This window comes from Meleagris gallopavo, chromosome 1, assembly GCF_905368555.1.
Source record: "Meleagris gallopavo chromosome 1, MGAL_WU_HG_1.1, whole genome shotgun sequence".
Taxonomy (NCBI): domain Eukaryota; kingdom Metazoa; phylum Chordata; class Aves; order Galliformes; family Phasianidae; genus Meleagris; species Meleagris gallopavo.
Genome location: NC_139404.1, coordinates 163,574,271 through 163,589,870, shown reverse-complemented (window position 1 = coordinate 163,589,870; position 15,600 = coordinate 163,574,271). Strand labels below are relative to the sequence as shown.

General features: G+C 38.6%; 1 protein-coding gene across 6 annotated transcripts in view; it reads left to right on the top strand.

The window, feature by feature from the left end:
- Positions 1–15,518, top strand: part of ELF1 (E74 like ETS transcription factor 1) — an 85,690-nt gene extending 70,172 nt beyond the window's left edge. For all 6 annotated transcript variants that reach the window (XM_085215785.1, XM_085215786.1, XM_085215782.1 and 3 more), the window contains exons 7-9: positions 2,199–2,391; positions 3,498–3,965; positions 13,829–15,518. In XM_085215785.1, the coding sequence (XP_085071911.1) occupies positions 2,199–2,391; positions 3,498–3,965; positions 13,829–14,444 (1,277 nt within the window). In that variant the 3' untranslated portion in view covers positions 14,445–15,518. The remainder of the gene's footprint in view (positions 1–2,198; positions 2,392–3,497; positions 3,966–13,828) is intronic.
- Positions 15,519–15,600: the final 82 nt, after the last annotated feature.

Genomic DNA, 15,600 nt, shown 5'->3' with positions numbered 1-15,600 from the left:
ACTACATTTGACCAAATAATGTGTTTTCTTTTGAATAAAATTTTTCAATCGTAACAGGAAAAAAAAGATCTGTTTGCAAGTAAAAAATATTTTAAAAGCTATTGCTGGCAGTTTTGATGCACTGTTGTGGTTTGTTTGTTTGTTTTTAATTAAGACCTGATTTTTAAATTAAAGAAAAGCATCAGAGTAACCTCACAGCAGTACTCAAATGAAATAATGGGAAATATCAAAGCAGTTATCCATCCTCAAAGTTAAAAGGCAGAAGCATCTAACTTTCTGTTGATGGTAACAAGGATGTACTATAATATTTCACATTTGTCCCTACTTACAAAAGTGCTAACTCAGAAGGAATTACGAGTGTGTTGCCTGAAGCCACTATTATGAAAAAAACTACCATACAAGCACTTGTTTAGTATTTTTGAGGAACATAGAATCAAAGCAGAAGAGGTGGTAATATATGTGGCCATGGCACAGAAGCAACTAGAAAATCCTGAGAGTTGCTCATCTCTCAGTATCTGCACTGTTCCCCCTTAGGAGAGCATGTATGTTAAAATACTGACTTCTCCATTTAATTATTTAATGCAGTGCATGGAGCAAATAGTGAGTTTTCTCTGCATTTTTTTGCTGTAACTCACAGGAGGTTAGAAATCCTGCCTGTGAGTAAAACAGACAGTGCTTTCACAGACAGTCCTCATCATAGCAATTTTTCAGTGGCTAAACAGTGACAGATTTTCAGACTGCCATGATAATGCTAAGTTTTTTAGTCTAGACTACAACAAAAGCACCCTGGATTAGTGGTAATTGGCTGGGAATGCTGTCATTCCTGACTGACACGGTGTCTTGCTTAAACAATCTTAACCTTTGCCTTCAGGTGTCTGGAGGCAAACAGGCTGACATTTTCCACTAGGCTGGAAGAGATTTGTAGCAAAGCCAGTGGATTTTCTCCAGAGATACTCACTTTTCAGGTTTCTACCTTCTGAAGCAGGGTTAAGGTTTTGTATTGTCATGGCTGACTGATGACACTGCTGAATATTTGCAAGTACCTTATAATGGGGGGTTGCTGGGTTTATCACCAAAATTTCAGTCAAACATGTTGGTTCATCTCTAGAGCTGACCAACCCAGAATGTTGCTATTGTCAATAATGTATTTGTAGAAATTACAACAGAGTAGTTTCAGAGTCTTAAGAATTCATAAGATACCTCCTCTAGTTAACAAAAAGTCCAGACTGGTGGCCATGGAAGTTGAGAAGACAGCAGAATGAAGCTGAATCCAAGAGATCCTGTTATGTTCTCATTCATTGGGCATCATTTTTTTTTTTTTTTTTTTTTTTGGTGAAGCTGCAGGAATCTGCATATGCTGACCTTTCTGCGTTATTACATGGCTACTTGTGTGAGGAGATAATTTCACACAAGAGGTTTTCCTCATTCATCAGGCTGACAGTGTCTCACTAAAAAGCTTTTCTGCAGCTGTAACTGAAGGAACATGAATAGCCTTAGAAAAAGCAGGCAAAAAGATCTCCAGCTTAGACTCCTTAAATGCGTTTTCAGAACACAGATTCTGTGGTAATTTTTTCACAATCTGTGATTATAATGTGTGGAAAATAGCAAGCAGGCATGTTGGATGTCCATATGTAGGTGTGGTCGTATCTGCTTCTACATAAAGTAGAGTTTGAATGTTGTCTACCAGCAAGTCATTGAGTTTGGGAAAAAGAGATGTTTTCTGAACTTTATCTCTGAGTTTTGCTTCCCTTGGCATTATATCTCTGAGTATCTCCCTCTTCCCCCCCCCAAAAAAATCTAGTTGTTAAAGCAGGGATTTTTTGCTTCATTTCCAGTTGCTTCAGAGGATGGACCTGAACATGCTCTTGTTCAATTGAAGTCCTGCTTCTGTGGCTGGGTTAGGCATGAAGGAAGCGTGTGAATGGGAAGAGAATGCTGTCTGATCTTGATGGCTGGGATGTTTGTAGTTTAATGCTCAATCTGTTGGTTAAAGACCACGACTAGACTGGGCACCCCAATTAAAATAACTAACAAGAATCCCTTCCCATGCCTCTCTATCACTATTTCCTAATCTCAACGTTATTTTGTAGTGTGTTCATAAAGATACCAACTTAGTAATTTTCAGGTTTACATTGAGAATAAAATATTGTCAACTAACTTTTTTTTTTTTTTTTCCCCCTGAAATATTCCTATTTTAGGAAACACAATTTATCTCTGGGAGTTTTTACTAGCACTGCTTCAGGACAAAGCTACGTGTCCTAAGTATATCAAATGGACTCAAAGAGAGAAGGGCATCTTCAAACTTGTAGATTCCAAGGCCGTGTCTAGATTGTGGGGAAAACACAAAAACAAACCTGACATGAATTATGAAACAATGGGTAGAGCTCTCAGGTATGTGCATTTTTAATAATAGACTGTCTTTGTTGCCATGGTGTTTGCATGCATTAAATGCCTCATCTAATTTGTGTAACAACTGTAAAGAGTTCTGTTAGCTTGGTAAATAAAGGACTTATTTCAGCAAAATAAATCAGCTAACTAAAAGTAACCCTTGCTAACCTAAACCCCAAATCAATCACCTTCAGTTTCAGCTTGCATGTTTTCAGTGGTGCCACCAAACCCGTATCTCACAGTCACCCCCAAAACCAGAGATAGGAGATTCCAAAAGTGGCAAGGCTTTTCTGTAAAGTTTGACTCTCTTTCCTCCAAGAAGTCCTGAATTTATCTATAGCAGAATTTAAGAAATTATTTGTTCCCATAGCAAACAATCGAGTTCTTAGTGGAAAATACAGTTTTAGAATTAAGATCTGCATGCGATTCTATGAACTCGTGTGTACAGTTTTAAAACATCTTTTTCAATGGGGGTTTATTCCACATACAGAAAAGACTGTGCTAAATAAGTGTAATCCTGTGAGTGTGAGTGATGCAAGCTTCAGTCTTACTTGCTGATTGATCATTGTCTAGCTCAGCTGCTGTGCATTTCTTTCATTTCCTTTCACCTCTCACCTCAATATGTCTGATTTTATGTATTTGTAAATATAACAGGAATAGAGTTCTCCTGTCATGCTCCCTGTCCTTCCTTGTAGCTGGAGCATCTGTACACGCTTACTGAGAAGTGAGCATAATTAAGACAACCAAAAGGACTGAATGTCTTGAGGAGACCTGGAAATTTTGCATGACTCTTAAGGAGTGTTAGTTTATAGCAGCATTGCTAAGTCACAGAGTTCTTCTTGCTGTTCAGTGTGACCTGAGGTTGAAATTAAAAGGCTACTATAAGACATACCATTAAAGAGTTCTTTGAGTTAAAAATGTGCTACTTATTTGGCCACTCTTTCACAATCAAGAAATGAGGCATGTAAAATATTATTTTAAGCCTCTTTTTTCTTGCTAATGCTGGTCTTATTTACTGTTCTTTTGTTGGTATGGGTTTTTCTTTTTCAGCTTGCTCTTTTTTTAATCAGAAAACACTCTGTAACTTGATGTATGTATGCTTTAAACAGATATTATTACCAAAGAGGAATACTGGCTAAAGTAGAAGGTCAGCGCCTAGTGTATCAGTTTAAGGAAATGCCAAAAGATCTCGTCTATATAGATGATGAAGATGCAAGTCCTAGCACTGAATCATCAGATTCAAGTTTGCTCTCAACTCCTGTGGCCAGTAGAAACCAGTCGAGCAGATCTAGAGCGTCTGCAAACACAGGAACAAAGGGAGGATCCACCACAGTTCTAAAAACAGGAAATTCAAAGCCTGCTAAGCTTAAGGAGCACGTAGAAGTCGTACAGCAGCAGACACCTGGCTTGACTTCAGAAGTTTTGAGGACAATGCAGTCTACGCAGCCAGTACATCCCACTCAGCTTTTTCGGACAGTTCACGTAATGCAGCCATTGCATACCCTCACAGAAGGACACGCAGCTGTAACCAGTAACGTTCCAGATGAAACGTTAAGTCCCTCAGTTCAGAATATAAGGTAAGAAAATGTAAAGGAAATTAATGTATGAATAATAATATATTCATTGGGTGGTGAATAGGTAGATTACATTCTTTATTGTAGTTCAAAAAACTTGCTCCTGTCCTGGCTGGATTTCAGTGAAAGGGATGCTGTGCAGGTGACCCTGGGAATTAATTGGGAGTTTCTATAGCACTCTTGAATGTCTGCACTCCTAAGCTCTGTCATTGGCTGAGGGAAGCACTTATTTTCTCCAGGTTAGGCCTGGTGCAAATCCCTTAAAAAGGAAGAATATACAACTTCTATTTAAAAATTACTATTGTTGGTTCTGCCTAGCAGCAGAGATAGTATTTTCATGGCTTTGGTTTTTCACTGTTTGGTGTCTTTGCTTTTGAATTACGTGTGGTATGATTAGAAGAACCTGTGAAAAAGATATGCCTTCTTGCTTCTTAATTCTTTTTATTATAAATTTTGTCATCTCTTTCATCTTATCTATTGTCCCCAGTTAAAAGGGGGAAGCTCAATTATGTGCTTCAGCATTTGATTTCTGCTAAAAGAGTTTGTTCTTCTTCCCTTCACGTTGAAATTGCATATCGTAATTCTTGACCTCCGTTGTTTCACAGAAGCCTCAGGACATAATTCAGGAGCTGCACATTCTTAATGAATTATACACATTAGTTGTTGTTGTTTGTTGTTGTTTTTTCCCCTCGAGATTTGTGTTGTTACAGTCGCTGTTTGAATGGTTATCATTTTATACTCCAAAAAGTCAATAATGTTTTTTCCTGCTCCCTTCCTGTGTTATTTCCTTTGAAAATTGCATCCAGAGACACCGGTAGATCTGTGAGTATCTGGGGTTAACCATAGAATGTTGTCAGATGGAAATAACTAATGATGTTAATGAGATCAAATTATTGTTTAGCTTCGAAAGAATACCTCTAGCTCTCTCATCTCTGCTATTAGAGACTGTAAAAGTCAGTCAATTATTAAAACTATATTTGTAAATGAAAGGAAGATCGATTCAGGAAAATGTAGAATAGTGTACAAGCTAGGTTTTTGAGCTACAAGAGCTGAAGCTGCCTAGATCAGCCTGCAGTGGCTGATAAAACTGATAAAAAATGTTTTAGGAGATAACCAAGTAGTTGAAACTGAAGAGTTTCCATTTATGTGGAGGAGATGACAACAGAAGACTTGGCTTCAATCAAGAAATATTTGTATAATAAATGCTCTTCTTTCTTTGAGGTTAAAAAAAGATCCCTGGTCATTCTAGTTTGAATTGGTGTTTTTTTCCTTGAAAATTAGGAAATGGTTTTCATTCATGTTGCAGAGTGAAAAAAATCACACTGAAAAGTGAAATTCATTGCTTCATAAAGGTTATAAGGGAATAAATACATTGAGCAATGTAATTACTGATAAGTGCTGTAAAATGGACTGGAAGGAGTTGTCATTTTTAAGTAAGCAGTATCTGTTTTCATTTATCTTTTACTGCAGAAATCAAATTGTTTTGCTTATAATTCTAATCAACTAAAATTAGCCTAAGAAAGGAAAGGTTGTGTGTGATCAGACGGTTAAGTGGAAGTTACTCTCTAATTATGAAGAATTTGACAAAAAAATTTTGAAATTCCTTTGGGAAAACAAAAATCTGTGTCAGTGGGATGTGTGCACTTAAATTTTAAAGCCTAGGAATGAAGCTGCACAAGCCTGTGATTTCAAGGCTGATGAAGGATTTAATTACCTGCGAATTGTAGAAATGTAGGTAGGTAACTAGTAGTGAAAGGAGATGAGTACAGGCATTACTGAAGCTATGCAGTACCACTTAAGTTGGGAGAAAATTGCTATTAAACATCAGTAGGGCAGAGAGTGTGGCAATTTACAGAGTTAAACAACTCTGGGCTACATCTACATTAGATTATCCATCAAAAACAATTCCAACTGGATGGACCATTATGTAGATACATAGATCTATTTATGTAGTTACATAGACAGCTAGAAAAATGATAGCAATAAGCAGAATGAAGACCTTTAGACCCAGTTAGATAGGCAGGCAAGCGGTCTTAAGATTTGGAAAGCTGCAGAATGGTGTGATTGCAATCTGTTGCATTGTAGCACTTCACAATGAGTTTTTGGGCAGTAAGCAAAAGGCCATGGGGGAAAGTAGTAGATGATGCATGTGTGAAGTTTGAATGAAATAAAAGCTGTGGAATCCTTAGGGTTTTGTACCACTTCATTTGTGCTTCTGCTGTGTTGATAACTTTTTTCCATAAGTCCTTCAGTTGTGTGTTTCCTAGCCATGATGGCAGTGTTTCAGGTGAAAGGGGTTGGGGGGGGAGAAGAGACGAGACCCATTGACTGAATCTTTCCAGTGCAATTAAATTACTGAATGTTATATTGTTCATCAGGAATGCAAGGATGCAAACACGCAAAGGTGTTTGAGCAGTGAGACTGAAAAATAAAAAAGTGTTTTTGTCCATGCTTTTAGCCAGGATAGACCAAGGTGCTGATAAGCCCAGGCTCCAAAAATGCAGTCTGTAACTTAAATTTTTTCTCAGTTCCAGACTTATATTTTTGTTCAGTTTCAAACTGCAAACTTAAAAATCATTTGGCCAGATGGAAAGGCATATTAAAAAATTTAGGAGCTGATATGTTAGGCTTTGTTTTATTGTAAAGTTAAAACAGGGTAACTATCTTAGTTTGGTTGCAAGCAACCGTAAACCTCTGGCAGTTGAATGTGTTTGTGTACATGTTCTGAAGAGCTTCAGTGGACCAACCATGAGGGGCAGGATGATGGGTCTGCTTGATTTAAAAATGCACAGCACAAGTGAGCACCATTGTAAAAAGAGGGGCAGACAAACGTTGTGATGTATGCTTACTGCTTATAGGGAAGTGCTTGGAGTCACCTTACTGTCATTTTATAAGGAAACTGGAGGAGCAATAGCAGCAGCCATTGCTATGTGCTTTTTGGAGAGTGAGGTGCATGGATAGATGAGGTCATTTGGGAGAACAGGAGAGCTTGGGAATGTTCCCCAGGAGCTTTTCCTGGTTAGTGGTCAGGCTGTGCCATGAGACTCAAACATCTTGGGCCCATATAATTTGTCTCCCGTAATGTAGCCTCCAGAGTTTTATTCATATGAACGTTCTTTCCTTCATTTTAATGAATGTTCTTCCCTCTGCAGCAATTTGCTTCTGTCATGTTGAGTGGGGAAACAAAATTTATGATTAACCACATACTGTAGAGAATATATTGAGGGCTTTTGAGGTTAAAACAATTGGCTTCTTAACAAGTAACCATACCCTTCAGAGAAGAAGTCTGAACGTGCATCTTCTCTGCTAAGGGACTTGCTAAAAGAATTATGTTTGAAGAATGCTGTGCAGGATTTGTGTCCTCATCCCTCTGGCAGAGCAGGGCAGGCGGTCCCCAAGGCTGCTGTGTTTTTCTGAAAGAAATTGGAATGCCAATGAAAGCAAGCAGGTTCTTTGCAGGATATAGGCAGTGCCTTCGTTTACAGCTGCTCAGAGCTCTTGTGGAGTTCTGTGTAATTTGAGCACAGAAAAGCTACGATGTAGTGCTAACCCGAGGCTTGGAAGATAGGGCAGGAGCAGGGTCAGGTTTTGCAAACCAGGTTTCGCTGATCAGGATGGACATTGAGTATCTCAGATAAGAATATTTAACATTACAGACTTGCAGCTCTTCTGCTTTTCTTGGTGGATGCAAGTGCAGTTACAGAAGTTTCCAGTTGTGTCCCTGGCAACTGAGTTTGGCACCACACGTTTCCAGTGATAAGACGAAAAATAAAATGCCTCTCTGGATGAGTATTCTGCTTCCAAACTTTTCCAGTGACCTGGCTTTTGAAGGCAAAAGAAAGGCTCTTTGAATGTTGTGCTTGTAGAATTGCTTTGTTTAAACTGAGTAACTCGCACAGGTTATTTGTTTTGCAGGGATGTGTTATTGGAGGAATTCTGTTTTAGCTTGGAATTTAGTGGCACTAAAGCAGGCTTGGGATTCAACTACATGTTCATAGGGTTGTTCTGAGTGTAAAGAGCATTCCTGCTGCTACTCCAAAAACTATATGTCTCCTGAAAGACTGAGTCCTTACCTTGTCTGCATAGTCTAGGACATCATGAGGGCTATAAGGCACTGGGTTTGAGCCGTTGAATTGCACTTTTATATGACTATGGCTGTAAATAGATACACATTTCCATGTACCTTTAATCTAGCATAGCAGTGATTTAAGATGGGGTGTCTTCTATGTAGTGAAGAGAATTTGTTTCATTGCTGACAGTTCAGAGAGGATGAGATTGTGAATTTGTAGTAATTTAAAATGCTGTGTCACTTTTCCATAATGACTGCATGGGACATAGCTGAATTTTCTAGCTGGCAGCTCTGTGTAGCAAGGAACTTCCAATTAGCTGGCTGCAGAGAGCTTCTGTTCAATGCATGACCCAATCCAGGTTCTAAACACAATGTTTCTATCAAAATTCAGTTTATTGGTTTTTTTTTTGTATTTTCAAGTTGTCTTTGTGATAGCTTGGACAGGCCATGTTAGAAGACCAGTATCCTGACTCTGTTCTGTAACTTGAAAAGCTAATACAGACCACAGAGGATCAGTGGATAAACTCTGTGTGTTCACTTCTGAATTGGAGAACTGCTACACGATGAATCAGCCACAGCTTTCATCTTGATCTTTCGGCAACCTTTGGGGTAGAAAATATTGCAGTAATTCATCCTGAAGGTGACACAAGTGTGGATCACAGTGGCAAGATCCTCATTCAAGAAGAGGAGAAAGTAGCTGAAGGTGAATTGTGTTTTTTCTGGCTGTGAGCATGCTGTGTAAGAACAGTGATGAAGCCATCAATATGCCAACACGGTGGATTGTCAAAGGGAATTACCTTTGAAAGTCATGTCTATGCCAAGCAAACACATGCTTGGTGCTATTGTTCCATAGTCTGTTTCTGTGTCCAGGCTATGATGTAAACTATTGTTGATCTGACTTGCAGCTAAGCTGATGCTGATAAAATACACAGATTGTCTAGCATGAACTTTTGAACACAGCAAATGCAATTATGGCTGCTAATTAAACAAAATGTTTTTGTTATCTTGTGTCATCTATAGATGTTAACTTGTATAAATTGTGCAGTGAATGTCACTGTTAGGTTCTCTAATAGTACTTTGCATCCTATCTTTATTCAGTGTGCTTGAGCTAACCATAGAGGCACAGAGAGGCAGTCTGGCAACACCTTGCTGAGATTTTGTCTTCACTGTCTGCACTCCTGCAATCAATCCTTTTCCCCAAATAAGAATGCAATTCAAATCTGCATGTCAGCTACTGTTATAGCCCACCAATCTTTTGCAGTTCTTAGAGGTACGCAGAATCAAAACCATCACAAGTGTCAAGTCTGGGTAAAAAGTTTGCTAGAGGTCTGGTGTTTGATGGGAAACATGAGAAAAGGGATATGATAACTGAAAACATCTCCTGGAATTGTGTGGGAGGCCTTTCTTTGTTTAACCAAGGTCACTGCACATGCTTTGCCTCTATTTGCAGTTGGATTGAGTGTCTATACTCATACTTTAGAGTGCATTTGTCAGAATGTTTTTATAATAGAGTCAACATGGCAAAGACTTTGGTTATTGCTTTCTATTTTGATTTGAATTTCCTGCAGCTGAGAAGACTTAATAAAATTTCTGTTACGATTTCTGTGGTAGAAGGGAGAAGGCTGCTTATATCAGATGGGACTTAAAAGGTCACCTAGACTAATTTTGTTTCAGCACAGTGAGAAGCTGTCTGCAGGAGCTTTTTCTACATGTATTTGGCACTGTCAAAAGAGGTGGAGTTGATACAAGTTTCTGGTAGTGGAACATTTCTGAATTTTAATTCAGTTGGGGTAGGTCCTCTGCCCTCATGATGTAACAGATTGCCTTGTCCAGACAAAGAGCTAGGCAAGAACAGGCAAGCTCTGCCCTCCTTCAGGAGAAGGCTCTGTAAAGATTTTGCATTAAGACATCAGGTACCTTACTACCTCTCATGGACTTCTGTACCTTGATTGGTGAGCAGCTCCCATCTGCATGGCACTGGAAGAAGGCCAGAGGCTACGTCTGTGATGCTTTGGGATGAGGTATTTATAAGGCTCTTTGAGTATCGTATAACTGAGTGCAGCTGCAGAAGGGTTTGCAGTGAAGGTAGTGCTCCTGAGTTGACTTGGCCAAGATTTCCTATGTTCACATGGAAGAGATGGCCTCTTGGCTCAGGCACTTGAAGTGGTTCTAACAAGCACACCGCACCCCTTTGCCTCCCTCTTCTTCCTAGGCTGATTGAATGAGTTGTTTGTAACCAGTGAGTTGAACAAATGAGGAAAGTCCCTGGAAATTGGCCCATTTATCTCATTATCTCAAGGCCATCGTTTCCCCTATATCCATCCATATGTTGAGTAATATGTATGCTAGGAACAGAATTCTTCTTTCTTCTGGGCGTTTCTTAATGTTGCCTTGTTTCATTTTTTTGTTGTACTGTGAAATACTTTGTTTAGCTTGTAACTTCAGTTTTGTCTTCTTTCTTTCTCCATTTCATATTTTTTTTTCATAAATTACCATGAATGAACTTGTTTTTCCTTCTTGTCATTTAGTGTTTGCTTTTTTCACTATTCAGCCCTTGATAATCTAATGTGATCTTGCACAGCTCTAGACTGTTAACAGTACCAAATGAACCAAGAGGTAGATTGTCATTTTCAGCCAGGCTAAAATGACTTCAGAATTTTTGTCATTTTTTTTTTTCTCAGTAGTAACCAGGCTGTTTTATGGCAGCATCTCATTTTCATCACTGTTGCAGTGCTGCTGTTCTTTTTGTAACCACAGCAGGAACTTCTACAGTAATGACCTACTACTCTTACACCTTAGAATATGGAGGATGTTAGGGACTTGATAGTGAAATTCATAAGTAGCTTGGCTATCCTTATGGTAAGTGACTATGCTACATAGTCCTCTACTTGTAGACTCATCCATGGCATTTCCATCTAACAGGTTTACATTTTGTAAGTGTGAATATGTGCATATACATGTTTATAAGGGTGTGTGTGTATAACATCTATACTGGAGAAAATGAAGCATAATCAGTCACAGTATGGCATGAAATGGCACACAGTGTCATGAGAAAAGAAAAGAATGGCTTAGCATCAATACCAAAATAATTGCAGTATGCTGAGAAAATGCTTTGTTTCTGTCGTTTCAGAGCTGTTGTTCCTAGTGCTTTGCAGAATACCCCCAGCATTGGTTAGATCCAGTTCCCTGTTTTTGAGGTCATCCTTTGCAACCATGTAACAGTTGGACTCCTTTATTTCAACTATTTTATTTCTACTATTTTGTTTCAAAAGAAAACAGCTTAAGAACAAGGAAGTAGCTCCAAAGTACTAGTTGCATGGTACACCAGCACAGGCTCCCAGCATCAGCTGCTGCTTTTCAAAGTTGTAACTGCTGATTTGACTGTAAGAGTACTTAATTCTTCAGGCTCACGTAGGTTGCATCATGGATTAAGAAGCTGGTATGGTATCCATGGTCTTAGTCAAATACTTTCAGTGTTTTTCTGATGGCAAATGCCAGTTCTTAACAGTTCCACCTGCATTGCTGCTTCCTCTAGACCTTGATGGATTTTTATTTATGTGACATTTTGATTTTGCTGCAAGCTTGTATAACATTGGTAGTTTACATAGTGTTTAAAGAAGCCAGTGGATGCCCTCCTCCTGTTACTGCTTCTGACATGGATGTTTCTGATTCTTTTTTTTTTTTTTCTGTCATGCTTCCAGGGGAATTAATTAAAATAGTTAGCACTGTGGCCCTCTGCAGACATGGCGAACCTTAATGATGTGGTTCTGAGCCTTGTGTTTTAAGCTCAGTTGCATACATTTGCTGCATGGAACCACATAGGAAAGAAAGAAATGATCACTTTGATTGGTGCTTCATCTCCTAGCCAGCCCCTTTTCATTAACATCTTCTTTGGCTTGTCTCCAATTGTACGAAACAGGAGCTTAAGATCGGGCTTATTGACTGCCTCTCTGCACTCTAGTGTCAGTAACATTGAATTTTGTGCCCTGTATATGTAGTCTGTGTGATGAGCCTTGTGGGCGACATTTGTTTTTATTTTGCTATAGCAGCAATCCTGGCTATTTCTAACTTTCTCATCATTTTTTCAGGAAGACAAAACTACACTTAGAGATTTTATTTCTTTTATTTACGAAGCCACGCAGGAGGTGGGGAGAGGCTGGTCTGCAGCAGGATGCTAAGGGAAGAGTGAAGTGCATTGAGCCTGTTACCAGCTGGGTTACTGGAGCTGCTCTTGCTGGGAGCACCCTTTGGAGCCTTTCCCAGAGGGCTGAGATGAGGGGGACCTGGGAAGTCCTCTGCAACTGTTCCTTCACTTGCCTCTGCTGCTGCACTGAGGAAGTGCAGCTCCATGTGCAGCTGGAAAAGCAAACAGTACTATCTCAAGCAGTGCTATCTGCTGCATGTAGTTTCAGCATCCCATAGGTCCAGCCTGTTCTGGTGAGCTCTTGGTTATAATTGTGATAGTTAGAACATTGTTTTAAACTGAATACGCTCAGCCTGATCTGACAGGTCAGTGGCTAAATGCAGGAAAGAAGGATTTCATAGAGCTGTAAAAAAAAATAAAAATAAAAAAAAATCAGGCACTACATGGGCAGAAGGGCTACAGAAAAGAGGACATTCCGTGATGTTTGTAGACATTTATCTACAGCATAGCGTGTTGTTAATGGACTTGAAAGTACAAATGTTGAAAGTGTGTTTTTCAATCCAAAGTGAATTCAGCAGAGGTAGAAATAAGCTAGGAGGTGGTTATTTTTGCTTTCAGTCTGTCAGGTATGTTCCAGAGAAGACAGATGAGCACTTAAGACTAAAGGGAGGAAGACGTGCAGGAGAAAACATTGAAGAGCAGCAGGAATGCTGGAACTTTGCAGGACAAGCAGAAAGAAAGAAAAAAAAAATTGTTGAAGGCAGAATAGTGGGTTGGAACAAGTTGTGGTTGGATTTCAAAGCAATTATAGCCTTAGCTTCCTTATTCCCTCCCTTCTGGAAATTATTTGCTTCACAGGGAGCATGTTGTGGCTTTTCGATATTTTTTGGATTTTTAAACCCAGGTATGTTGCATGACTGAAGTGTGTGTGTTTCAGCCATGTCTCTGAATCATCATTTTCCACTGAAGTGTTTGTATACATCAGTGATTTTGCTGTTCATCATCTAACTTTGCTCTCAGCATAAATACGGAAAGTAATGTGGCACACAGATCTGTCAGCCTGAAACTGATGGAAGGATTCCCAATTTAAACGTATATTTTGGAAGCAAATTTTGTTCAGCTGCTTTAAGCAGGAGTGCATGAGTCTGGCAGGCAGTGAGCTGTGTGTCCTCGGAGTCTGAGGAGATCCTGATTAGCATCACCATTGCAGTGTAAATAATTCTGCATATCAGTATAGACACACAAAGATGTTAGGAGAACTGAGGGCTGACTTATGGATAGTTTGGACTGGGTATTATGTGAAATTGATGGCAGAGGTATACTGAGTCATGCATGTGATGTTTGTTGATGCTTGAGAAAGAGATCCTGGATACAGATTCCAAGTTTTCTCATGACCTATCAGCTGTCTCAAAGGCAGGCTGTTCAATTCAGTTATGGTTGTATAATACATACAAGATACCTTCACTTTGGCAATTGTGTTGGTGAGTTAAATCCAATTTTTTTCTTGTATTAGGGAGGTGACTGTTTGCTTTTTGCAGTCCTTATATAAATGAAATGTTTTTGATGTCAAGTGATTTTTCAACAGTTAATCTGTATTCTTAAAAACTCCTCACAGACATGTTCTGACCCTGTAATCTTTTCTAATCTTACTAGGACTTTACAGACTCCAACCCAAGTTCCAGTGGTTGTTTCTCCTGGAAATCAGCAGCTGCATACTGTAACACTCCAGACGGTGCCTCTTACTACAGTGATAGCCAGCACAGATCCAGCCTCAGCAGCAACGCCCCAAAAATTTATTTTACAAGCCATTCCCACTTCACAGCCCATGACAGTTCTTAAAGAAAATGTCATGCTACAGTCTCAGAAGCCAGTTTCACCTCCTTCCTCAATTGTGCTGAGCCCAGCACAAGTTCAGCAGGTTCTCACCAGCAGCGTGCAGACAATTTGCAATGGAACAGTTAATGTGGCTTCATCTCCATCCTTCACTGCCACCACCCCAGTGGTAACTTTTTCACCCAGCAGTTCACAGGTGGTTGCTCATCCATCTGGCACAGTGATCACTTCAGTTATTAAAGCAACAGAAGCTAAACAGATTGGGGTACAAGGAGTGCTAAAAGAAGATGACGGTGACAAATTAGATGATCCTGAGCAGTCAGAGCAGAGATTCCAGCAGCAGCCGTTTGTGATGGTAGTATCCAGTTCAAATAATTTCCCATCTAACATACAAGCAAAGCAAGAAAATGAGCCATTGGAACCTAGTTCATATTAATAAGTTAAAAAAAAAAAAAAAAAGACCCTGTGGATGATTATTTTCATAAATGTGATGGGACCTTTTCAGTTTTGTATATATATATAATTTGATTCAGAAGCAAGACGTTAAAAAGCTACTTAATTTCTGCATTTAATTGTTAGAATTCATGCTTTAGAACAGATTTTGATTTTCTGTTAATTGCTAAATGTTATCGTAAATAAAACTGCGTATTACTTAATGTTTCAAAATACAGGCATGAAGAAACATGCTTTTTATGTTACGAAGACGTTATTTTGAGGTTGTTGGCCAAAGTTCCAAACTTCTTTCTTACTGTATGTTTTCAGGCTGTTGCTGATTTACATTGCAATAAGATTATTATAACCTTTTTCTGTTTAATCTGTACATGTATCATTTAGCTTTTGAAGCAACAGTTACTTTTCATTGGACGTTTTCATTCCATGCGTATGAATGTTTATGAATATCTTTCATACCAGTGAATTACATCCATTTTACATGTTGATAACCAGATCTCCTCTTGCATTTTTTTTTTGCAGCACAAGCTCTTGTGTGTGCAAAACGGAATATACACTCCTATTGAGAGTACACAAAACATTTATTTCAGTAATGGACAATGCCATGTCAATATTTTATAAGAAAACATCAGATAAATATATTTAATTACAGAAGCTAACAGCATCACTACAGGTGCAAAAGTTTCATGCCATTTTGTGACTATGAAGCTTAACAATCTTGCTTTCTACTTCAAATTATTTTGTAGGGGGGAGGGAGAAAAAAATATATACAATTTATGCAGATATTCTGAGATTAATACTGCTAAGAGTTCTTTTTGATTGTAAATAATGTACATTCAATAAGGAAGTTTTTTCAGCTAATTTGTTTCCATACAAATTTTTGATAGAAGAAAATAAGATCATTATGTTTAGAGGTTTAATATTATATGTATTCATATTACAGAGTGAATTTGTATTTAAAGACAAATTTTTAAATGATGGAGCCCTCTGAACCTTTGGTTCTTGTCTTTTGTATTTTTAATTGGTTTATTATGAAAATAAATCAAATGGAAAAACATTATTTTCTGTACTTATTCTGAAATGTTTTTTGGATTATTACAGTGTTTTGAAGATCGTTATGTGTATAACCAAAATACACTGAG